The sequence below is a fragment of the Stegostoma tigrinum genome, chromosome 17 (genome assembly GCF_030684315.1).
Source record: "Stegostoma tigrinum isolate sSteTig4 chromosome 17, sSteTig4.hap1, whole genome shotgun sequence".
Taxonomy (NCBI): domain Eukaryota; kingdom Metazoa; phylum Chordata; class Chondrichthyes; order Orectolobiformes; family Stegostomatidae; genus Stegostoma; species Stegostoma tigrinum.
This window is the reverse complement of record NC_081370.1, coordinates 8313123-8339363: the sequence shown is the minus strand read 5'-3', so window position 1 is coordinate 8339363 and position 26241 is coordinate 8313123. Positions and strand designations below refer to the sequence as shown.

Below are 26241 nucleotides of genomic sequence, written 5' to 3'. Positions count from 1 at the left end.
GCAAAAATAACCTAAGACCAGGCTTAAAATGGATCATATGAGAACAATGCAGAGGCCCCAGCTATAATCCTTCATCAAGGAACCATCTAGCATTTAGTACTAGATAGATTGTTCATTTTAAATCTGGTTGACAGACTTTGGTTGCCAAAGGTATTAAGGATTAAGCTTAAAGGTATGAGGAATGATCTCATTAAATGGTGAGCCAAGCTTAAGGATTAAAACAGCCTCCTCCTGATCCAATGCTCTGAAAATTCCAAGCAGTAGCCATCAGTCTGGTCTCAGGGGCTGATAGACTGTGCCCAGGGTATAATGTTACTTCTTTATTTAACATTGGGTTAGAGTTTCCAACGGCAGAGATCATAGGTCAGATTGTTACTCCACTCCCATCTTTGAGAAAGAACCTTTTGCATTTTTGGCGAGACATTCTGAGCATGGGTCTTGCAGAAAGGAGGTATGCATCTTCAATCTAACAGATCTCTCATACAGCAAGATGGTTGGAAGTAAGTCACACCATGCCTCCCACAGCGATAGTTATACTATGTAAATTAATTGTCCAGCAGCATAGATAGACCCTGAGGAAGTACAAATATGTAAGGTAAGTGAGAGGCTATGGTGCTTGATGGGTAGGGTGCTGGGGGTGTGGGGTGTGTAATTAGGAGTCATAGAATCCCTGAAGTGTGGGAGCAGGCCATTCAGCCCATTGAGTAACCACGATCCTCTGAAGAGCATCCTACCTAGATCGACCTCCCCCTATCCTGTAATCCTGCATTTCCCATGGCTAACCCACCTGGCCTACACATCTTTGGACTGTGGGAGGAAACTGGAGCATCCAGAGGAAAGCCACACAGACACAGGGAGAATTATACACAGTCACTTAAGGGGCGTGTGTGGCAATATGTCAGTTGAATAGTTACCTGTGATTTGGACTGGATTTAAATCCTCTATCATGTCCTCTTCCAATAACTATTAATTGCAGTGGAACCCTCTGAATTCTCTCATTTAGTTGAAACTCTGGCGTCAGGGAGCGAGGGAATCTTTAATTTCCCAGGCCATTTCCTGGGAGGGATTCTACAGGGTTCTGAAATGTATTTCTCATCTGCACTTCTGAAGTGACTACCTGGCCATCAGCAAATCAGGGCCACTGTAACTGCAGATGCCAGCACGTGTCCCAGTCCTTTCCTTATCCAGCACAGAAATAATCAGCAGATTTTTACGTTACTTCCACTGGGCTCTCCTTGGCTACCACATGGTCATTTCTTTTTCCTTCTATTTATTCTGTGCCCCCTCTGATTGCTGCTGACCAGAATTGCTGGAGACACACAAGGACTTTACATACATCGGTTCCCATCATGGTCAACGTGAAGTCTTGCTCTTGGACATCTTTGGAGCACAGATGGGGGTGAACTCTTGGTCTCAGTTCAGGTCATGAGCTCAACATAGGACATGCCTTTGAAAATGCAGCCCATTATCCACTTAGCCCATCATGATTCAACCAAATGAGTTGCTGCTGATGCAAGAGGACAAACACGAGTATGATCCCTGCCCTGCCCTACCAGGAAATGCCCAATTTTCTGAGAATCATATGGCGTGGAAACGAGCTATTCAGCCCAACAAATCCACACCAAACCTCAAAGCATCCCACCCAGACCCATTCCCCACCCCTAAATTTCCCACGTCTAACCCACCCAACCTACACATTCCTCAATACTACAGGCAATTTAGTATGGCCAATCCACCTAACCTGCACATCTTTGGACTGAGGGAGGGAACCAGAGCACCCAGAGGGTACCCACACAGACACAGGGAGAATGTCCAAACTCCACACAGACAGTTGCCTGAGGCTGGAATCAAACTCAGGTCCCTGGTGCTGTGAGGCAGCAGCGCTAACCACTGACCCACCGTGTTGTCTAACTTTAATCCTAACCTGAGCGCTAACCCCAACCCGAACACCAAGTATGAGGCTAAACCTAACCCTGACACTATCCGTAATGCTATTGCTAACCCTAATCTGGAGCAGAAGAGGTGGAAGCTGGTTATCTGTACTTGGCTTTCACAAGTTCCCTTCCTTTTGTTACCATTGAGGAAGGGGCTGATATCACAAACCTGCTGTACACAGTACTTTGTAGCTTCAGTTAGCTTGCTGTTGGTCTACACTTCGACTCCTCAATTTTGACGCTGCAGCCTTGGAAATGCTGGTGTGGACTTTGGCATCAAGGGACGTGTTACAGGTAATTGTCTCTGCAAGGTGTGCGTAATATTACACCCAGCTGAGGTGGGAGTTATTGGCTCCCTGCTTTTGATCCCCTCGGTTAATTTTGAAAATAGTTTCATCCCATTGCTATCTCATATGTTAAAATGCGGTCACTGGATCAGAATTAAAGCACCAATGACAAGATCTTTTTGAGCGAACACAGTGGAATTTCATTACCCGCACACCAAGAAAACAATTTGTAAAACATACACACACACAGGTAAAAACATTTAAAGCAGTGTCTAAGACAATTGGAAGATAATGAAGATGCAGTTTAAACTTCTTACGTTCAACAGCAAAGGCTAAAGGACCAGGAGGTTATGTATCCTCAAGTGCTGAAATTTATAGGATATTTGAATTCTTGATATATTGAAGTTTCTCAGATTTGTTTTATCTGATTCTAAACGATACTGTTACTCATCAACTTGCCTATTCTTATCAGATCATTTCTGATAGAATCTCTGACCAATGACATTCCCTTTTGCTCCAACATTCCCAACTCTAACTAGCAGTCTTTATCCATTTCTCTCTCAATTTAACATCGTAACCTACTCCCCCTTCACCAGTTTAAATGTGGCACTTACCTTCCACTTTGCATAGTAATCAAGCACTTTACCTTCCTTCCACACATCTCCACCCACTCGTGCTTGGATTCTCTGAACATTTCTTCATCAAAGCTGCATTGGCCTTGGCCCAGCCTAAAGTTCTGGTCACGGCTCCTTCCCTCTCTCTCCATTGCCATTATTCCTTTATTTTTTCCCATCTGTTACAATTCATTCCTTTTGCCCAATCATTGCCATCCTACCAGAATCTGGCTGCTAACGCGCTAAACAGAGTTGTTCACAACAAGCTGCCTGACATTTGTAGAAGCCTCTGCAATTAGGAGCAAATTACTGAAGATGTTGAAATCTGGACTGAAAACAAACAAAAATAAAATGCTGGACACTATAACAGGTCAGGCAGCATCTGCCGAGAAACCAGGCCAATATTTTAAGTCGACGACGACTTTGGAGCTCTGGGGAGTCGTCTAGACTTGAAACGTTAGCTTGCTCTTTCTGCCTGGATTCAGGCTGACGCGCTGTGATCTGCAGTACTTTCTGTTTTCAGCCCCTGCTATCAGGATTGGTTACAATTTGGTAGGTCAGCATGAGCTGATTGTGGATTGTGGGTGTGTGGGCAGTGGTTGTGCAATTTGTGATAACAAGGAGTAGAGCTGGATGAACACAGCAGGCCAAGCAGCATCAGAGGAGCAGGAAGGCTGACATTTTGGGCCTTTTAGAGAAGAAGGGTCTCATCCGAAACGTCAGTCTTCCTGCTCCTCTGATGCTGCTTGGCCTGCTGTGTTCATCCAGCTCTACACCGTGTTATCTCAGATTCTCCAGCAACTGCAGTTTGTACTATCTCGGAGTGCAATTTGTATTGATTTTTGTCAGAGACCATACTCCTTGGTTCCCTCCAGCTGTGCCTGGAGCAGGTCACAGCTCTAATGGCAGTGGGCACTACCCGTGACCTCAGCACTCCTTGGTTTGGGAAAGGAGCATGGAGCAGGTATAGTCTCCAGGGCTGTTCACAATCCAGTGACCCTGCCTGAAAAGTTCGTGTACAGACTTCAGCTGAGGACAGGGTCTGATGGACCTCAATATCTGAACCATAAATTAAACTTCTGACTGCAGGAGGGTTGCAGAATTGAACATCCTGTCATTAAGATAATGAAAAATGAAGAGAAATGTGTTGAAGGTAACTGGGGAGAATTCAAACTTCAAGTAATTCAACTAACAGCTGCAGGTTAGATGAGAATTAAGTTTCTTTGATACACTCCCAGGCCAGGTACAACACAAGATAAATTCAGAATAAAATTTCCCTTAGGTTGCCCCAAAACTAAAGTGTGTGAGCAGTTACAACATTTCCAGTAATTTCGCTATTTCCCACTGGTCATACAATTCTTGCCCTTACTTCCAAAGATTAGGCCAAAGAGTTAAAAACATATTCTTTAATTACAACATTTATCCTTTTACATTATTTAGAAATTTACATCATTAATTTTTTTTTACATCATTAAATTGTAACACAAAGTTCAAAATGGAGTTTCAGTGGTGCTTTAGGAGCTCTAATTGATAAATCACATTCATGCAGAGCTTCCTACAATTACAATGTTTAAAGAATCCAATACAACCACAGAAGAGATATAATTTCATATCTGATAAAAATCAGTCCTTTTTCTCTTAATAGCAGTGAGCAGATGGGATAAATAGATTTCTCTCAAAGATGCATCCAGTGCATTAGCTACTTGTTATCTAATATATACAGAAATATACAGTTTTGAATTTAAGTTAAACGATCTAGTACAATGATTGATAGAAAGTGCTGTGCAAATGGCTTCTTCCTCCCTCACCATATCTTTCATTTTCACAATGTCTCCACAGAGCTTCTGATTTTGAAATTTAGACAACGTACTCTATACCTAAACCCACTACGGCTTTTACCCCTCCTCACCTGGACAAGAATGACTTAAATGCCGAAAACTGTGGACAGATCATTCTGCACTTAACTTCAACACAGACAAATTCACATTTGGCCTGGTTTTCTGCTTTTGTTGTGAAAACTGAAACAATAATAAAGAACTCTCAGAAATCATTTGTTTTCCCTGCAGCGGAGCTTTCAAGCTTAGATCATTTCATTTTCACTCCCATCCCACTTCTCCCAGGAAATCTCCTTCATGGCAGTGAGTCTTTCGTTTCTCCATCTTTGCGGTGTCCATCAGAGATCTGCCCATCCAATGGCTCAGATCAGGAGTAGTATTGCAAGAAAATGATAATGGAGGGTAACATTCAAGTTATCACTCGTGTTTATGTAATGAATGCTGAATGGATTCTCCAGGCTCCAGAGTTGTGAAGCTATGTGAAAAATGTCAGAGACCTCTATATGTGTGTCACTCAGTGCAGCACACAACCAAATGTAATCAGAAGGGTTTAGTCTATGAGGAGTTACTGGATCTCAGCCAGAAAGCAGCTGAGGGCTTCTGAAGCTAGGCTACAGAATTGGGAAGAGTGGAGGCTGGTTGGGAATAAAACCCATCCTAAGTTTCTTGCTCCAGTGACTTGTGATGCAAAGTACACACATGCAAGTGAGATGAGGGCAGAATTTGGCTTGAATGCCATGTTCTCCAGGGGTCCTTCAGCTTGCTGATACAATTGGTCTAGACCTCACACTTGAAGAATTGCTATTTAGGTGAAGCACCTAAAAGCTGTTAGTGTTTGTAGATCTCCTCGAGTTAGCACCTTCAGGGGGCAGGACAAACCTGAGAAAGGAACAGATTGTCTACAGTCTAAGGCATTCATCAATTGTCCTTCACCAATACCCTCTGGTCAACATTCAACAACCAATTCAGACACTGTGCACAGTGATGCTCATATTGCTAGTACCACAGTGTCAGACACTGTAAACTGACATCAGGACCCACTGCAATGTTTATGCACTGAAAAATAAATTATAAAATATTACAATTTCTATTCATTGATTCAGAAGACACATAGCGTGAATCTTACACAGTAATTCCCTTGCATTTGTTTTCACTTTCCAAAATAGTTCTACAGGTTTTTGTGGGGGTGGGGGTGAGAGGAGAGTATGGTGAAGAAAACAAACAATTATGAATGATACATAAGTGATTGAGACACAGCTCTGCAACAAAACTCATGGATACATGTTCCAAAATTGTAAATAAAGTGGCTGACTTGGATTGGTTGACTGCAAACAAACACACACACACACCATCTAAAGTGCATAACTTTAAAAAAAAAGGTCAAGTAATCACAGTACTCAATGTCATGGTATGCCACAGGAAGGTGTGTTAATACAGTATCATGTTTTATGTGGGTAACTGCAGTTTAAGAATTGCTTGCAACTACTTTTCAGCACTCTTCATTTGGCTTTGGATTAGATTTGCACATGGAGTGAAAGCCAGTCAGTCAGTGAAGATTAGTCAGAGTGGTAAATGACTCTGGCACACAATCAGATCTAGTCCGATTTCACCATCTCCTCCTGCCCCTTGCATCATACGCCAGCAATCAAGGAAGTCCGTAATATATAAACAACTCTAAGAACATTTATAACTCATCCCTTCTTTAGAATACCCATGAAGAATTCTTAAAAATCAGTACCTTTCCAATGGTTTGAACAAAAAGTGCATCAGGGCAGGCACTAGCTGCTAGTATCATCAAACAGAGTTTCCCCTCCCTTAAGCTTCATAACCTAACATACAAATAGCTCAGCAACAATCTCTCCAAACACCAACTCAAAATTGACTGTTTCAGCTTTCTTTTTAAAGAAAGATTCCAACTTAACACAGTTTTGTTGCACAATCCACTTGTATTTAAAATTTCAAGCCAAGTTTTGGGTTTGTCAATTATTCCCCCTTCCCAAAAGAAGTCAAAAAGTTCACCATTGCCATTTAACCCCATGTCAGCACCATTACCCAAGAGAGATTAGTCAGTAGCTGCCAATCTATTTGCCACCTAACAGCTTGGAAAGACCTAATGACTACAATTAAAGGTTAGTCCTATTCCCAAACAGCAATTTTCCAGTGGCATGGTGGCCTTATAAAGCCCTGAATAAAGCATGCATTCCATTCAAAGTTCATCATTATAAACTGAGTAAACAAAATAAATATTCCAGCTGTCATGATGTTTTTGGATAATCCAGGAATTACCAGGGATTGTAGTTGGCTATGGTTTGCTGACCACTTATTCACATCTGTTACACACGACTAAAATCTTACAAATGCATAACTCCTGAAACTTAGAACAAATCAAGCCATCAGCTCTGAAATTAGGTTATGAAGGCTGAGCGCAAGGCTGTAAAATAAATTGATACTGAAAGGTATCACTTCTTTACTGCAAGTTCAAGAATCAAAGTTTAAATATTAAACTCCTTTAATGTGTTAGTTAATAAGTTTAAAAGGTATTGGCTGACAGTGACAGGTTCCCACTAATGCTCAGAACAGAGATACTTCACCCTGACTTAAAGATTTCTCACGACCTACTTGAAAATTAACTCAGACCTAACCACCTCTCAAGACTCACTAAAACTGCTACTCCAAGACAAATCTGTTTCAGTGTTGAAAGCAATTAAAATATTAAGTTTGCAAAACAAAATTTTGTTTTCATGCAATGCTTCATGGATATCTAAATCCAGAAGCAACTTTACATTCAGCAGGTCATTCAGTAGCACACACACGGATTCTCTGCCGTGTAAAATGTCTCCTGTAACTCTTTTGTTCTTTAGTTATGGTGCAAGACACAGTATAGCTGTGTAAAGCCTGGTCTACTCAGACAGTTTATTCAAAAAGTATGAGGAGCAACTCTGCTTAAGCAGGTGAACAACTTGTATGCTGAGTGCATATTGATTCTGGTGCTACACTGCATGATGACCATTTATTCACCACAGAAACGGGAAACAGAAGAATTAAATAATTTGATCACATAGGGCATGCTGGGGTGATTCAGTCAACATTGATAACTATTAAGTGCAGAACAAAGTTTCCCACTTCACTTGATATTCTGATACACGAGAGAACGGGTTCCTTTTTGATTGGGTTGATTTGGACAAAGCAACACTTGTGAAAAGTGGCTGCAATGTTATCAGATTTCATGAAAGCACTTATGGAAGGTCCACATTAGGAAACAACATACACAGTTTGTGCCAGATTCCAGTGATATTTTTAAGGTTTTTGCATTTCTGCGGTGGAAGCCTGGAGACATTGTGCTTCAATGGCTTGGATGAATGATTAGGTTCACAGAATCGCCAGAAAGGCAGGAAAGTTGAATATTTCTGACACGCTCCCATGAAAGGCAGCCTCTATTTCATACACTAACCAGTGCTATCTAGAAGAGTTTAGCTTGCAGATGAAAAAGTGAAATTACAGAGAAGACCCACATCTGTACAACATTCATGAAAAGTGCTGTTAAAAATGCAATGAATTACGCTTGAAACTCTTAAAGTGTTCCTTCAAGTTGTGGAAAGCTTGGCAAAGATTGCCTACAATTTCCTGGGTTTTCCCCAGGTATTATTTGAAAAAGATAGCAAATCAGCATTAAAAAGGCATACATTTTAAACATGTCTTACCGTATGAACACATATTCCTCTTAAAAAATAAACATTCTAATTTACAAAATAAAATTAATGAAACGTGCAGTTGAATTTAAAAAGGCAGCTCCGAGACTGTTCCCATTAAAGTGCATGGCCATTGGCTGCGTGAGCTGCACGAATAGCAGAGGCATTCTCGTAGATGAGGGCGGGTGTGTTTTGGTAGATTATATCATCAGATTTCTGTTTGCTTGCTTTGATGTACTCCATGGCACACTGGTTCAAGAAGACATACTGCGACTGGGGAGACAGAAGTGGAGTTAGTCATGAACGGCACCACAATGGCTCTGTGCGCACCGTGACCTTCAAATTAATGCATTCAAGATGGACCACATCTCTCAATAACACTTTACCCCTCAAGTGACGCTAAGAACCCAACTCTGTTTGCTTGTGCAGTCAGACCAACAATATTAGTGAACTCACCCCTTGAAACAAAAATCAGATCCAGTAATCGCCACTGTCATATCGGCATCACCAATAGACCCTCTTTCTCTCTATTAGTGAAATCAACCATGCCATTTACCCAGATTCCTACAATGAGACTGACAGTGTCAATCATCCATTCTCAATGAAGATCTGGCAAGCACGCATATGACCCATGTCTCAGAGTGACAGTCACTCACCTTTGCATTGTAACAATCAAGTGCAAACACACTTCCTCCTGGTCAGACTATGGGCAAGATTCTTCTGTCCTGATGTGGGGCCAACTTCTGTTGGGTTGACTTTAAATATGGTAGATGGAATTGAATACTGGAATTCCCAGCTTCATTCCTGTGCCTGGCTATTTTTGATTGGTAGGAGCTAAAGGGGCAGGCTACCAGCTGTCATCTGGTTACCCCAAGTTGTTAGCCCCATTCACATGTCATTATGATAAGTCAGTGTGGACCTGGAGGAACACAGCAGGCCGGGCAGGATCAGAGGAGCCCGAAAGCTGATGTTGTGGCCCAAACTGTCAACTTTCCTGCTCCTCTGATGCTGCCCGGCCTGCTGTGCTCCTCCAGCTCCACACTGTTGTCTCTGACTCCTGTGTTGGCAGTTCTTACTACCTCGCGTGTTTAAACTAGGGACTGATATAAGAGCTTTGCTTCAAAAAGAATAGTGGCCATTAAATAGGCCAACACTGGGGAAGTGGAAAAATCTGCAGACATAGTATAGCCCACAGGATAAAGTAGTATTCTCGTTTGCACAATAGTGTAATTATTATTTGACTGTGTACATTATCCCCTTTTTAATCATGTGTTCCTTGAATTCCAACTCGGCCATCTATTTAGCTTGTTTAAAGCTTTAGTAATGGCTGAGTTTCTCAATATCTTAAAAAGCACAGATATTTTGGAAGTTCTGATCATAATTATTCAATGGAATCTCACTCCTTTACCTGGCAACATTTCAAACCCCACAATGCATCCAGCTCAGTCAGGATTGTTGGTGTATTTATGAAATGGGCTATGAGCTTGATTTCATTCATTCAGTTTCATTTGCTGTTAAGAGAATTGATACTTTAAGTGGGTTTTAAAGTCATCTTTCTTCTTTCTGACAGACTTGGGCTCCCCACAATATTACATTGATCACATATTACGCATATTACTAGCTAAAGGATGAACGGGTATGAGGGAGTCAAGGGGTAATCCAGGCCAAGGGATGTGTGGGAGTTGGAGGGGCAGAAGGGACCTAAAAGGGGGCTAGGTGGGGGCTGGGTGTTTGAGGTCGTTGAAGAATTGTGGTTGAGGGTATTAGTGATCATGTAATGTCAAATACAGCATGGGTATTTAAGGGCTGAAGTGAGTAGGGGCCATGCACTTCTTTCTAGAACTGGACTGATCTGCCGGTGGGTTCTTCAATCTGGTCACCTCAGCCTCTGCTCCAATCTTGGGTCTGCTTGAGTAGGCAGTGACCCTAACACACAGCCAGCCCCACCATGAAAAAGCAGTGCGGACAGGCACCAGCCAGCAGGTGGGACTGCAATGTCTGGAAATCACTCAACGCCCATTTGCTGCTTCCAAGATTAAAGTCCTTCTCCAACAGACCATCCATCCTACCATAGGCCTCCCAAATGAAACTCAGCATTAATTTTTCCAATAAAGAAGTCGGGGGCGGGGGGAGGGCTGTGGGCAGGGTGCAAACTGGCGAGATAAGGAAAAGGTGGCAAACAAACCAGTGCAAAAGATAAAGACATCAAACACAAGAAGATGAAACAAAAATCATTCAATAAATGCTTTCATATAAATGCAGAGAACATGGGAGAACCGAGTGTGGACTTAGATACATAAGAACATTAATACAGTTTGTATTTCAGAGACACAGTTGACAGCAGAAGATGATCAAAAGCTGGAACTGAGAGAGGATAAAGTGTTTTCAGATGGATACAAAGGGAGGTGGAAGAATTGCATTATTAATAAGGAAAAGATATCGCTACTACAGTTTGTTTTCAGTTAGTACTGAAGGCGATGAAACTGAAACAATGTAAATACAGCAGTAAAGGCAGCAAATTATTAGCTTAGAAGTGAATTATTAATTGACCAAAAGCATGAAACGAGCAGGTGGATGAGGAGTTTGGATACAAAGTAAATTATTAAAGGATTTGGTAGGTCCGACTTTTAAACACTTAGCATATAGCAAATATATTGAATGCATTCTTCATAAATTCCTGTCTTAGTGACGGGAACGGTGTAATTCGCAGCTGAAAATATCAAGGATGAGAAATGCAGAAACTGGGAGGGCTAAAGAGTGACAAGGCTTCAGCTGTTAGTTTTCAGGAAAACAATAACCACCAATGACTGCAGGATGAGAAGTATACTTCTAGTATTCAACCACAGACTGGTAAACCTAACACACACAATGAGGGAAACACATTAGAAAATTCTGAGTGTGCTATAAATTGACATCCAGGAGTACAGCTTGGAGCAGCCAACATGTATTATGAAGGACGGTGCTATTTCTTAAAGTCATTGAAAATACTTGTGGAGCCACTTAGCTATTTGCCTGTATTATTTCATGGAATGCGAGCATCACTAGCAAGGCTGGCATCTTTTCCTGCCCAAAGTGACTAACAACTGAGCTAGCAAAGGCCATTTTAGAGGGTAGTTAAGAGTCAACCACATTGTTATGGGTCTGGAGGAACATGTTGATCATTTGCTGGCGCGTGAACAAGAGTAAAGGAACAGATATAACTTATGACTGGCAATTCTGCATGGTCTTAAAATGTTGGTAAACATCATCTCTACCTTGCTACCTCATCAGAAAAAAGAATGAAAATTTCAGGTGAGCTCAAGTTCATGGATGGTTAAGATTGGAGACCAACCAGAGAACATCAGAGAAGGCTGGTCAGGGGAGGTTAGAAAGGGATATAACCTCTTTAGCAGAAGCTGATCTGAGGTAGGTATGCAGATGATGTATGTTAAGGAATTAGGAATTTGTTGATCTTGGGAATTGAGAAGATATGGAGCCAGAAAATTGGATCAGGGTTAAACAGGACAATAAAGGTTACATCTAGCTCAGCCGTGCTCCAGTCATTGGCTCAAGAGGAGAGCAGAATTGGGTGGCGTTATTTAAAGCCAATGACTTTAATCTTCCTTTTAGTTAGCTGGAGGAAATTATGAGGAAATGGCTTTAATCTTCCTAATGTTTAAATCAGAGGAAATTATGGCTCAGCTAAGATTAAACATTGGATAAATTGTGTAAAAATACAGAAGCAGTGAAGTTCCACCTAAAACGTAGCCCTCTGGTAAAAGTCTAGAGAGGTGGTCATGAAATAAAAATGGGTGATGTCAACATACATGCAGACCTTGCTGTGATATCAGCCAAGAAGAGGAGGAGGGCAGTCCATTTGGGACCTGCTAGCCTAATGGTGACTATGTAACTAACATCGTTTTTTGTAAAATAAAAATCCACCTGCTTCATTAATATCCTTTAGGGAAGGAAATCTGCTGTTCTTATGAGGCCTGACTCACAAGTAACTTCAGACCTGCAGCAACATGGCTTTCTCTTCTCATGAGTCTTAAGTAAGGGTCCCGACCCGAAGCACTGACTTTCTTGTTCCTCTGATGCTGCCTAGCCTGCTGTGTTCCTCCAGCTCCACACAATGTTGACACTGGTTTTCTCTTACCTGCCCCCCTGATATGGCCTAGGGCATATCAGTTCAAGGGCACTTAGGGATGACGACAAATGCTTTCCAGCAATGCTGACATTCCAAACAGAAATAAGGAAACAAAACAAGTGATCCTAAATGTTTCACCCCGACATGCTGACAAGGAACACAGAATCTTTGAAAGTAGAAATACAAGTCAGTAGCATATCACACTGACTGTTAAAAGTTACTAAATTTGAAGTAACCAGGTACCTGTTAATAAAAAAAACAGGGTGCTAACTGACTTCTTGCAATATTAAGAGGGTCCTGGATTAACCCTTCTCAGTATTATGATCAGCTGGCAGTGTCATCTGCTCCATTTCAGTAATAATTGTATGGAAAATGAGTAGACTAAAGATACATTTAATTATAAGATAATAAAATGTGGGGCTGGATGAACACAGCAGGCCAAGCAGCATCTCAGGAGCACAAAAGCTGACGTTTCGGGCCTAGACCCTCGAAACGTCAGCTTTTGTGCTCCTGAGATGCTGCTTGGCCTGCTGTGTTCATCCAGCCCCACATTTTATTATCTTGGAATCTCCAGCATCTGCAGTTCCCATTATCTCTGATACATTTAATTATGATGGGTGTAAAGTCAGGACTGCATAAAATCACTGAAATAATATTCCCATTATCCTGAGCAAAAATCAAACCATGGATTTCAATTGTTTTAAACATCCTAGCACTTACTCATAAATATGGCAAAAACATGAACAGCACTGCCTGGTTTTCTGGACAAACAAGGAAGAAATAAAAGAACAAATATGACCTGAGATTGTTAGTGTAAAACAATGAGAGCTGGTCTTTTGGGTGTGCCCTTATACATTAATCCATAGTTGTGGGGAAAATAACAGATTCTCGTTGATTGACATCCATTGTTGGCAATGCAGATCTTCAGACTTTATGATCTTGACTCTGTGTATACATGAGCATTTAGATTATTCACTGGTGCCTGGTGTCTTACCTCAGTTTGCACCATCAGCGGCCGGTTCATTCGCAGCTCATAAACTATACCCCAGATGTCAACCTGTCTTTTATTGTCTATCTGGTAAATCATACGATCGATCGAGATGAATGTTCCTGTCCGGCCAACTCCAGCACTGAAAGAAAGGAAACCAGAAGTTAGTCACACTGCAATTACAATGGGCAGTCACATTTTTGCCCCATTAGCCAGATCACACCATGTTACCACTGAAAGGAAAAAAATTACTGCATGAGAAGCTGAATGACATAATATTAAAGTATCAGTCTAACAATTTAAGGCTGCAAGACTTCTGCAAGAACTGTTCACTGCAAGAATTCTTTGTGAAATGAATGAGTTGACTTTAGTACCTGCTGGCTACAGATTTATAGCGCAAGATTATCCCTAAATCAATGCAAATTGGTAATCTCATTCAGAGTAAAATAAATGATTGCAAGGGGAATGGAAAAATAAAGTCACAACATTACCTCTTGCATGCTTTTCAATTTTTGAGAAGATACTATGTACAACAAAAGTGGATGACAACAGCAATAATGATGTAGTAGCAGCTGCATTTTAGGGAAATATTATTTGGTATCTTGCTTTAAAATGAAGCCACTTAATGTTGTCACAGGAGGACTTCCAGTTCCCAGGACTAATAGCGCTCAGTGACACACAAAATAAATAATCCAAAAGGGAGAGATAACGTGGAAATCTTTTCATGGCAACACACATGCAACTGAAGTACTGAGTAACCAGGGATAAATCAGTGGAAACAGTATGATCCAAATAAATTTAATTCACAATTCCTTCCCAACTGCTCAATCTGTCCATGCAATTCTCTGTCTCATCATCTCGGATCAGCAGTGGCTATAAAGACTCAATGACAATTTTTGGGCATTGTGACCATTCTTGGATCACCAGGTAGCTCACGTGGATGTTCGGGCACAATCTTATGGGAGGCAGCCAATTAAGAGCCTGTCTCAAGTACTGGTAGAGTCATACAGCATGGAAACAGTCCCTTTGGTGCAACTTGTCCATGCAGATCAGGTTTCCCTAATTAAACAACTCCCATTTGCTTGCATTTAGCCCATGAATCAGTTAAGAGCAACTTTAATTTGCTTCCTGCCACTGCTAAGTGGTTTCACATCCCCACACTGAAGCTACCACCAGAAAAACAGAGTCAATTCAGTCATTGCCATTTTCATATTTCCTAGTCCATTTCAAGGAAAATTACTCCCTAATGCACATAATAAAATGCAGTATGTGCATGCCGACTTCATCATCCAGCAGAAATCCCGTGCAAGTAGATGAAATCTGATGACAGTATCTTTAGCAGGCACCTACTAAATATTCTACGGGGTCCTCTTTGGGAATGCATGTGACCTTTGTTGCCAAATTATCACCTGCAATTGCTTCTCTTCACCTCTGCACCATCACCTCTGATGTTCCCCAAAAGGCCTATCTTCAGTCCCTCCATTTCTCAACTACAAGTTGCTCCTCATTTGGCATCATCTTAATGTCAATTTCCACATGAATAGTGATAACATCCATGTCTGACTCACCAGCCACATTACCTCACTCAACCCTTCAGTCTCAAAAATGTCAAACTGCTTATCTAAAGATAAATTCCCTCAAACTTCATATCAGGGAGACCGGTACCCACTGTTTTAATTCCTGCTACAAAGTCAGTTCTGTTTCAAGCTATACTCTGCACATACCTGCACTAGAGCAGTTCAAGAAACTGCCTCATCAAGATCTTCAAGGGCAATTAGAACTGAACAAGTGCTAGCCTTACAAGCATTGCCTGTATCACACAAATTAGTTCATTAGAAAAAAGTGACATCCCTCGCATTAAGGTTATTCATAACTTTGGCATCATACCTGATTTCAAGATGAATTTCTCAGGTTACTTCCATCATACCAATAGCAACTTCTCCCATTTCCATCTCTGTGACATTGCACACGTTCAGTCCTGCATCAGCTCATTTGTTGCTGAAAACTTCACCATGACATGACTTTGTCATCTCTATACTTGATGCTTGTCTTAGGTTCTGGCTGGCCTTGCACTTTAGCAAAAGCTAGCCAAACCTCTTGGTCTTTGTCTTAAATTTCACCAAGTCCCATTTTCTTCCCAATCATGGTTACTGACTCACATTAAGTCTTGGGGATAAGCATTACCTCATTCATTGTAGTTTTCAACTCCCTCCATGATCTCCCCCTGCCCTACCTCTGAAGTCTCTGCCAGCCTACAAGATATCTCTCTATTCCTCCAACCCGAGCTTGAAACATTCTTGATTTCAATTGGTCCACCGTTGTTGGCAGTGACCTTTCAGCTATTAACGTGATAGGCTTTGAAATGCTCTCTGTGAACCTCCCTGCTACACATCACTTTTCCTCTTTCACTTACTCCTTAGACCCGAATATATCCTTTTGTACGCAAGGGCGACATATATCTTGTTTGGAAGTAGATCACTATGATACAGATTGTCAAACGAGGCAACAACTTAAAATCGCTCTCTTCATGTGAGTGGGGAAGGAATAATACTCAAAGGCTCTGCAAAAAGAAACAGTTTACACATGCCAAGCCCTAGACCCAACTGACCAGCTACTGATCTGGGTAATAGCATGATCAACAACATGATGTCATCACTGAAGAATGGACAAAAACTGAGGGGAAGCCACTTCACTTCTACTTTCGGTTTAGACTTTGAGCCACAGATGTTGCTCCCTTTTGCCTATGTTTCTCAGCCCACAACATTCCTCAAACAAAACCCTTCTCCTCTCACCTGTCACGTGTCCTTTTCTACCCCCCATATGAACATGGGAATCTTTGAATTTATAATTTAAGTTTAAATATTAATATAATGCTTTGCCAAATGTTAGAGGATAGGCTTGGTAAAATAAATAACTATTTCTCATTTTCTTGTTCATTGATGAAAAAATTTGGAGAGAGGGTTGTTTATTTTAGATGGTGCTGGGAGTTAGGTATTAACCATCCTTGAGATAATGCAATGAAATAGTGGGGATCAACCTCTGGTGCACTATTCCCATCAGGGTTTGGGACACCTATGAAATTTTGTTCAGTAACCCATTGGTCCAGCAATATTGCATCAAGTTCTGCACAAATTCAATTGTCAAAAAGACAGAAAGTAACAGACAAAGATTTACTGTGTAGCGCCCAAATGTTTCAATGCAAAAGGTATAACACACAACATTCAGTATTGAATATATGGCATTGAAACAGCAGTAGAATGGTGGTCTCACAACCTGCAGTGTACTACAGTGGGTCCACTCATTGGGTACTGATTAATGTACTGCCGCACTAGGTTCCGGAACTCAATAAGGACTCCTGTGGTGCTCGGAACGCCATGGTCAGGCCACCCTGTGAAGTGAAAGTGCCGCAGGGCCCGTTTCTCTCCAGATTTATCCTGCAGAAAATGAAGAAATAGATGGCATTATCAGAGGGATTGAACAGGCAAAGACAACAACCAGCAACCTGTCACTATTGATAATTTAGAAGGATAGCATAGACCTTATTGCTGAACACAAGGTAAAAAAACTACTTTGCAGCTACCAGTTATTGGTGTATCTACTAACTTCTCCTTTTTGCTTACTTCAGCTACTCTAAACTAGCAACACAAGATTTGAAGGATGACAAAGAAGATAATTTCACGTTTTAGGCTACTGAGCATTTAGGTAGAGGGAGCTGCATCTAATCTCATTCAAAGAAATACTCTCCCTCTTGCAGGAGAACCAAGAGGACATATATTCTGATTTAGAAATATCATGAGATAATTTCAATTCCATACATGATTTCTTTGTACGGTGTTATCCTTGATTTAAGGAACAGACTGCCAACTGTGCATTAAAGCCTGACTCTGCAAAAGGTTCTGAAAGAGAATTTGATCAATTCCTAAGTAGACAAAGGCTCCAGAGGTATGAAATGAGCATAAAGATGACAACTGACCATGTGAGATATTGTCAAGGGTTCTGCATTAAAGGAGGTGAACAAGTAGGCATTTGAGTTGTATAATCCAAATGACCTAAATATCCATGTGAAACATATTTGATGCCTACTCTTCGTAGGCTTGGCATATACTGAGCGCTGAGTAAAACGAAGAGATTTTTATTGGTTTAATATGCTTTTGAAACTCATCAAAACTTCCTTCAATCCTGCCCATGATTCAACAAGCCACAACAAAAGTTTGGGGAAGTTTATTCTATTTATCCCAATCCATGTAAAGCTCTCAGACTTTTGGTAAATTGCATTCCATTTGTACCTCAGTTATGTTTGATTCCTCATCAACTCAGGACAGAACTTAACAGGCAGCAGGGTTATCCATCCTGCCACCCAGAGATGGCGGGCAACACATCTACTTAGCAGCAAGTTCTGCCTCAGAGTCCTGTGCACCCCAATGCTACCTCTGCCAGTTACACATCTCTTATCAGGAGTATCACCATGAGAATGTTGAGTGCTGACACTGCTTGTAGTACCATGAATCAATACCAGGACTAACAGGACAATGGTGCAGGCACTTGGGGTGTTCGTGAGTTGGGAGGCCCACGGGGTTGGGGAGGAGAATTTTCTTGTGGGAGAAACTCAGAAGGGAGGAGTGGAGAAACACACCTTGTGGGTGGAGACCAATCAGGAAACCAGGGAGCATTAATACAAACCTCAAAAATTGTGGTTGGGCAGGTTGCAATTCTTAAAACGTAATGGCCTCATTTGGGGCAAGGTATCTGTCCCAGACCTTCCCATAATTTGGTTTAATTTAACTGATTAAAGTGCAGTGAAATGCTTTGTTTATGAGCAGTACATACAGATCATAGGGTGAAAGGGAACCAGACAGAGGCATACAAGTTACCTTGCACAGGGCATGCACTAGAGAAGACAAACATCAGCAGCATCAGCATTATTTGAAGTTAGACAGTCCATTCATCTGTCTAATAGGCATTCTTCAACCTGCTGGAGCGTGTGTTCAAGCTTCTGTATCTTCTGCTTTATGGAAGAGGCTGAAGGAGATCATTACCATTGTGGGAGGGCACTTGATGATGTTGACAGCCTTTCCGCGGTAGCAGATATGGAGTCCATGGATGGAAGGCTGGCTTCCGTGATGGTCTGGGCTGTACACACCACCTTCTGTAGTTTCTTATGGTCCTGGGCAGAGCAGTTGCCCCACCAGGCCATTACGCACCTGGACAGGATGCTTTCAGTGGTGCTTCTGTAGAAGCTGGTGACCGGCCAAGTGTCAAATTTCCTAAGTTGCCTGAGGAAGAAGAGGCGTTATTGTACCTTAACTATCGCATATACATGGGAAGTCCAGGACAGGTTGTCAGTTATTGTTACTCTGATGAACTTGACACTCTTCAACCTTTCAACCTCAGCTCCATTGATGCAGATGGGGGCATGTTCTCCTCCCTTCTTTCTGAAGGCAATGATCAGATCTTTAGCTTTGCTGATGCTGAGAGAGAGGTTGTTCTTATTGCCAAGTGGATGATCTATCTCGGCCTCCTCCAGTGGTCTGATACCAGTCTTCAGCCAATTTGATTCACTCCCTGGGATATCAAGAAATGGTCGGAGACACTGGATACTGCAAAGGCTACAGGCCCTGACATAGTATCATAGTATGCCGGCAATAGTATTGAAGCTTGTGCTCCAGAACTTGCCGCTCCCTTAGCCAAGCTGTTCCAGTACAGTTACAACGTTAGTATCTACCCAATGTGGAAAATTGCCCCAAGTATGTCCTGTACACAGAAAGTAGGACAAATCCATCCTGGCCAGTTACCGCCCCATCAGTCTCCTCTTGATCATCAGTAGAATGATGGAAGGTGTCAGTAACAGTGCTATCAAGCAGCACCTGCTCAGATATAACCTGCTTAGCGATGCCCAATTTGAGTTCCACCAGGGCCACTCGGCTCCTGACCTCATTACAGCTTTGGCTCGAACATGGACAAAAGAGCTAAATTCCAGAGGTGAGGTGAGAGTGACAGCCCTTGACATCAAGTTGTCTTAGCATATCTGGAATCAATCGGTATCAACGGCAAACTATCTGGTGGTTGGAGTCATACCTGACACATAGGAAGATGGTCGTGGTTGTTAGAGATCAGCCATCTCAGTTCCAGGACACCTCTGCGGGAGTTCCTCAGGGTAGTGTCCTAGGCCCAACCATCTTCAGCTGCTTCATCAATGACTTTCCTCCCTCATAAGGTCAGAAGTGGGGATGTTCCCGGATGGTTGCACAATGTTCAGCATCATTTGCAACTCCTCAGGCATTGAAACCGTCTGTATCATCCTGGACAATATCCAGGCTTGGGCTGACAAGTGGCAAGTAACATTTGCACCACACAAATGCCAGGCTTTGACCATCACCAATAAGAGATAATCCAACCACCGTCCCTTGACATTCAATGGAATTACCATCATTGAATCCCCCAATTTCAACATCCTGGGAATCATCATTGACCAGAAACTCAGCCAGACTCAGCACATAAACACAGCAGCTACAACAGCAGGTCAGGAGCTAGGAATACTGCAGCAATTAACTCACCTCTTGACTCCTCAAAGCCTGTCCACCATGTATAAGGCACAAGTCAGGAGTGTGATGGAATACTCCCCACATACCTGGATGACTGCAGCCCCAACAAAACTCAAGAAGCTTGACACCATCCAGGACAAAGCAGCCCATTTTATTGGCACAACATCCACAAACATCCACTCACTCCACCACTGATGCTCAGTAGTTGCAGTGTGTACTATCTACAAAATGCAATGCAGAAATTCACCAAAGATCCTCAGACAGCACCTTCCAAACCCACAACCACTTTCAACTAGAAGGACAATATCAGCAGATACATGGGAATGCCATCCCTTGCAAGTTCCCTTCCAAGCCACTCACCATTCCGACTTGGAAATACATTGCTGTTCCTTCACTGTCGCTGGATCAAAACTGTGCAATTCCCTCCCTAATGGCATTGTGGATCAACCTACAGCGGGTGAACTGCTGTGGTTCAAGAAGGCAGCTCACCACCACCTTCTCAAGGGGAACTAGGGATGGGCAATAAATGCTGGCCAGCCAACGACACCCACATCCCACAAAAATGCATAAACAATTTCTTTTTTAAAATGGAAAACATGCAGCAAAACAAAACTCCATCTACTCCCCAAAGTTATCACTGTACAGTCACTCAAAAATTCAGGGAAATTCCTTTCCTACCAAATCTGTAGGTTTGACTTAATTGCTTCTTCTCTGTTCTCTGTTTATGAGCTGCAAGGCCTTTTCCCTTGACAACTAAGAGCTTAGACTTTCCCAGACTTTATTACTAATCTGTAGAGTATAAACCAAATATGCCCAATCTGAAAATTTTACAAAATTACACTTTCACAGAGTTAATTTATTTTGTTAACTGCTTTGAATTGCTATGTTTCTAGGTTGCTCCTGACCCCAGGCAAGTCTCCTTCAAATTGCCCAAATGCTTTTGAACTAAATTTTAATAAAACCCTCCTAATCAGAGATTCTGATAAAATAATAGCTTGTATTCTCTCATCACTGTAACACACTCGGGACACACATCAGGATGTAATCTAATCACAAACATCAGCCTGCGTAAGCACTCTGTTAGCCCATGCTGTCTGTCATCAAACTGACCATCATCCCCCACCAAGACACTCAAACACCTTTACTGGCACATGGTTATGAAGGGAAAGGATTGTCCAAGTAATTAAATCCATGTGGTAGCTGGTGACAGAGTTGGAAGTGTGCGTTTCCAATGCTCTGGGCAACAAAAAGAAAATATTTTTGGCCACTGCAATTAAGACAGAGATTAAATCATGTGTTTTGCTTGATGACCGCTGTTGTAGTTTCTATGACTCTCCATTTCATCCATTGTGTACCTCATTGCTGTCAGAATCCAAGCTGCGGTCAATGATTCACTTCTTTTAGTCTGAATTTCTGACTTGTATAAACTCCCTAAACCATTAGATGACTTACCTTTACTATTGTGAAATCCCTGATGGTCCAATCTTGGAGAACTATTTCCGATGTCAAAGTGACAATTTTGTCTTCAAAGATGAGAGGGCGTTCAGTTGGCCAATACTGCTCACATTTTGCCTAGCATGACAAATTAATAAAAAATAAAGTACAGCTGACAATTTCAGAGTATTCCAATGATGACATTTTTTTTGATCAAATTCACGGAGTAGAATGTAAATCATATTAAGGAATATATTCTTAGACCCTTTGTACACAACAGAAATGATGTTGCTGTGCTATAAGTAGAACTCAATGTTAATCACAGAGCTTTATCACAAAACATAATTTTAGTAATAGGTCTGTGATATCTCTTATCTCTAATAGACACACATTTCAGTGCAAAATAAATGTGCAATTACCTTGATTATACACTTAAGCTATCAATTATACAAACGTTTCACAGGTCAAAAATGAATAGTTTGGGAATACTTTGTATGCCATAATAATTGATATCAGTACAAAAATGTCTTCAGTTATGAAGACCTAATTAAATGATGCAAGCTTCATAGGCACAGTAAGTCAGGGGCTATTTAATGCTCAGATGTATTTTTTGATGTGGAACATCTGACTCAATTGGGGCATCGCGTGTAAAATTGCCATCTATTATGGATGCTGCTCATTTTAAAATATTAATCCATCTCCATGTTTTCAAATGGGCGTGAGCGATCTTTTTAATGACTTCGCCGAGACCTATTCAGTCATCTTATGACTTGGCAGGATATCCAACAGATTTGGCAAGTCAAAAGTGACAGATCATTAAAAAGGGCGCACTAAGGAAAGAGACTATTCAGGAAAACTTTTTACTCTAAGATCGCACTGAAACTTCCAATCAGGATATCCCGACTGCTGCACAGAGATATGTTTCTTACACTGAGCTGAACATGTTATAACCTACAATACACATATTCTACACAGGGACTCCACAGATGCTGCAGGCTTTACCATGTTTCTCAGACCCATCAACTGCCTCAGAAAATGTCTTTTGATTCACTACCAACCACCAATGGCCTTTATTCTCATTTTCCCGTCAATCCCAAGCAAGGTCTGCCCTAAGCCTGTAAAACTTGTGTCAGCTTCTCAAAAGATAGTCCTCTGGGATTCACATTTTTTGAAACCTTACACTTAGATAAGGGACAGACGAGTTTCCAGAAGAGCAATATTCTCTTGCTGTGATATCCTTGTGAGTATAATTTTCTTTTGATATATTATTGGTGATTATCACTACCATTGCTTGGGTAATAACAGGTCAAGTGCTACAACTAATGTACAGTTTGTTCCAATAGATTAATGCCCAGTTGGCAAAGGTAAAAATTACTCCCATGAAATGCACTTATAAGGCCTCATGTCTGAAGCATTGACAATGAGAATTTAAGAAAACACAATGCTGTTTTTACTTCGTCAAGACAAAGTCTCATCTACATCCAACACCCATGATGCGACCGTGCTGAGATTTAGGGCGAATAGTTGCACTGTACATGTAGCTGGAATGTGGAGAGTTTGGGGCTGGCATTGGAGTACGAACATTCAGTTATCGATTGGTGAAAAGTCTGCAACGAGGATTCATATTTACAATGCAATGTTAAACCTTTTTGAAGATCAACAAGGATGAGAATGATGAACTTACTCTCCCTTGCTCCACACATTTGGTAAGCATGACAACGGCTGGCACGTAATGTTCCCAAATCATTCGCCAGAAATCGCTGACTGTATTCATTAGTGGTCCCTGTGCAGCAATGAACTCTTTCTTTGAATTATAGCCCTGGAAAGAAATGGAGCACCGGGTTAAGAAACAAGGTAGAGCCATAACCAGTCTTCAGGAAGGTCATAGAATCTCTACATTGTGGAAGCAGGCCATTCATCCCATTGAATCCTCAATCAACCCTGTGAAGAGGATCCCACACAGACCCAAACCCTGACACTATTCCTACAACAACAAAAATAGAATATGTTGGAAAAGGTCAGCAGGTCTGGCAGCATCTGTGAAGAACAAAATCAAAAGTTAACATTTCAGGTCCGGTGACCCTTCCTCAGAATAGACCCTTCCTTACCCTATCCCTGTACCTTTGGATTTCCATGGCTAATGCACCTAACCTACACAACCCCGGACCGTACAGACAATTTCACATGGCTAATCCGTCTAACCTGCTCATCTTTTAACAGTGAGAGGAAACCCATGCAAACATGGGGAGTGTGCGCAAACTCTACTCAGACAGGCTGGAGTTGAGCCCTTGTTTTTCTAAGGCAGCCGTGCTGATTGCTGAGCCATTGCTCTGCCAGCAAGTTTTATGATGACTATAAAAATGCAGGAGGTAATGAATGATACTGACTGCTAGACCAGTCACTGCAGATGATGTAACAGCATCCAGGGTCACTTCAACATATTACATGGGTGTCATGACGCACAAAGTGCATCTTTGTCCAATCGTAATTTGTCAACTAGAGACTTGCCTAACAGTTAGAGACACTGCAAAATTGTGAAACCTCATTTCTTACACAGAAACTGAGTCAACAGTTGATCAACATTAATATTTTGTTACAATCAGTGCAAACCCCCATTCTTAAAAAAGGCTGATCTTGCACTTCAGATTCCAGAGTTCAAATCATTTATTACTAATTCCTTTGGAACAACAATTTCTCCAAGTCTGAATAGAGACCTTTATCCCCACTTCCGTTTCCAGCTTTATAGACATTTGCTATCCATTTCAATGCTTGCTCCAATTCTACATGCTATCATTTATAAATCATGAGTTTACTTGATGGCAGGTTATCAAAGACTTTTGGAAGTTTGTACGTAACTAGATCTACAGGTTCAACACAGAATAATACTATGCTGTCAGCTGAAAATAATACTGGACAAGTCAGATGACAAAAGTGAGACCTGGCTTCATTGGCCATAAAGTTTATTTTTACTTTGTTCATGTGAAAACTTTTACAAGAGGCTGCAAATATACTTTTAACAGTGGATTCCATAAGTTTAACTATTTGAAACGACCTCACTGCAAATATCAGAAAGAAAGATTCAACCATTTTATTCCAACAACCACTTTACAGACACTGAAATTGGAACGAATAGTCATGCCCATCTCCACTTGAAAGCTCCCCGTTGAACTAGGAAAAACTGTCTTGTATTAGCAAACTCCTCCATTTACTTTTATTATCTTAATGTCTTTTCCCCAAGAGCTCCTAAACAAACTATCATCTCTGGTCATTTACTACTTAACATGTGCTTCTTAAATGCATTTCTTCAACAACCTCCTGTTTTGGGATCTTTTTTCTTAAGTGTCTCAAGACATCTTCCCAGTCCCTTCCTAACTGTTGTTTGGAAACTGCTAACCAATGTCCGTACAACGTTGCATGCCGGTTTTGAGGCACCATGCACATAAATCAATGTGCCAATGCAATGACTTCCAATTTTGGACCTCAGAGGGCCAAGCAGCAGAGAAATAAATAGAGGGAACATCAGTCCTTAACGAATAGTACATCTGTTGTCATAGACCTGTTTCTCTTTTAAAGAAACCCGTACACTGCTTTTCTAAATGTTTCTTTCTCGGTGTATCATTGTACACTTTGTTCGTAGGCAACAGCCCAAACTTTTTGCTTTCCCCTTTTTTATTTTAATGCACTAAACTATTCCACTCAAAGATTTTAAAGAACTCATTAACATACCAGTAAACAAAACACATCACTTGTCACACTGACACCACTCAGAACAAAGCTGAAATAAAACTAAAAGAGGTCCTTCCCCTGACACACAACACAGTAATACAAATCAAACTTAAAGTTACACATTGTTCCTCCACTTGAGCATCCAAACTCTAAATATATTGTCAACCTTCTCGGCAATAAACTGATGTAACTCACCGGCATGAAATTAGCATTGATGTAATCACTGGATGGGTCTGCAGTGACAGAGAGTTTAACTCGACTTGCATCATCTAGAAGTTTCACAGAAACATGATTATTTTACACAAGAGATAAAGTGGTAAGAGAATACACAACACAAAGAAAAGATGAGCTTCTTGAGTGACCAGTTCAACAGGCATTAGTGCAAAAGTGTTTGTTTTAATGATGCAACGGATCAATGACAACCTGGTAATTACTTGAAAGCACAAAGCACTTGGGCTCCCAGCCTCAGTGCGGATCTGGTGTGGTGGTCTCCCAGCCTGGCATGGCCTCAGCGTGGACTTGCAGTCTCGATATGAAGCCCAGCATGGTCTGGAGTCAAGGCCTGGAATGAACTGGAGTCAAGGCCAGTGTGGACTGGGTTTGAAGGGCTGTTATTCTGAACTTTTTAATTTCTTAATTTTTCTAATTTATTCCTATGATCTGTAAAGCAAGACTTTTAATTTATTTATTTTTCTAATTTTGTTCCCCCTACAAGTTTGTACCTAAGATGGCACAGTAAGTGGTGACTTGTAACCTTTCCACCGTACTTTGATTTCACTTGACAATAAACTCTACTTCAATGCAATGCCAGGAAGTGATGGGCAGTTCAAAACTATAGCACAGGACAGCGGCATTTGCAACTGCTCGACTCTGCAATTAACATTGCAGCTGTCAATTGGGTCAGTGTAACAGCAGAATCTTAGTCGAGATGAGAGTTATCTCATTCACGAAACAATGTTCTGGCATTTCGTGACAGGTACAAGCTATGTTTTACAAGTCGTCATTGGGCTAGAATGCGTATGAGCACTCAGCGCTCTGAAACCCAAAGTGCCACACAATTCTCCAT

At 41.4% G+C, this 26241-nt stretch overlaps 1 protein-coding gene across 3 annotated transcripts in view; it reads right to left on the bottom strand.

The window, feature by feature from the left end:
* Positions 1-4226: 4226 nt before the first annotated feature.
* The window catches only part of ptprja (protein tyrosine phosphatase receptor type Ja), a 157668-nt gene continuing 135653 nt past the window's right edge, over positions 4227-26241 (bottom strand). For all 3 annotated transcript variants that reach the window (XM_059651917.1, XM_059651918.1, XM_059651919.1), the window contains 6 exons: positions 25371-25444; positions 23134-23268; positions 21468-21587; positions 16747-16907; positions 13480-13615; positions 4227-8632 (listed from right to left, as the gene is read on the bottom strand). In XM_059651917.1, the coding sequence (XP_059507900.1) occupies positions 8477-8632; positions 13480-13615; positions 16747-16907; positions 21468-21587; positions 23134-23268; positions 25371-25444 (782 nt within the window). In that variant the 3' untranslated portion in view covers positions 4227-8476. The remainder of the gene's footprint in view (positions 8633-13479; positions 13616-16746; positions 16908-21467; positions 21588-23133; positions 23269-25370; positions 25445-26241) is intronic.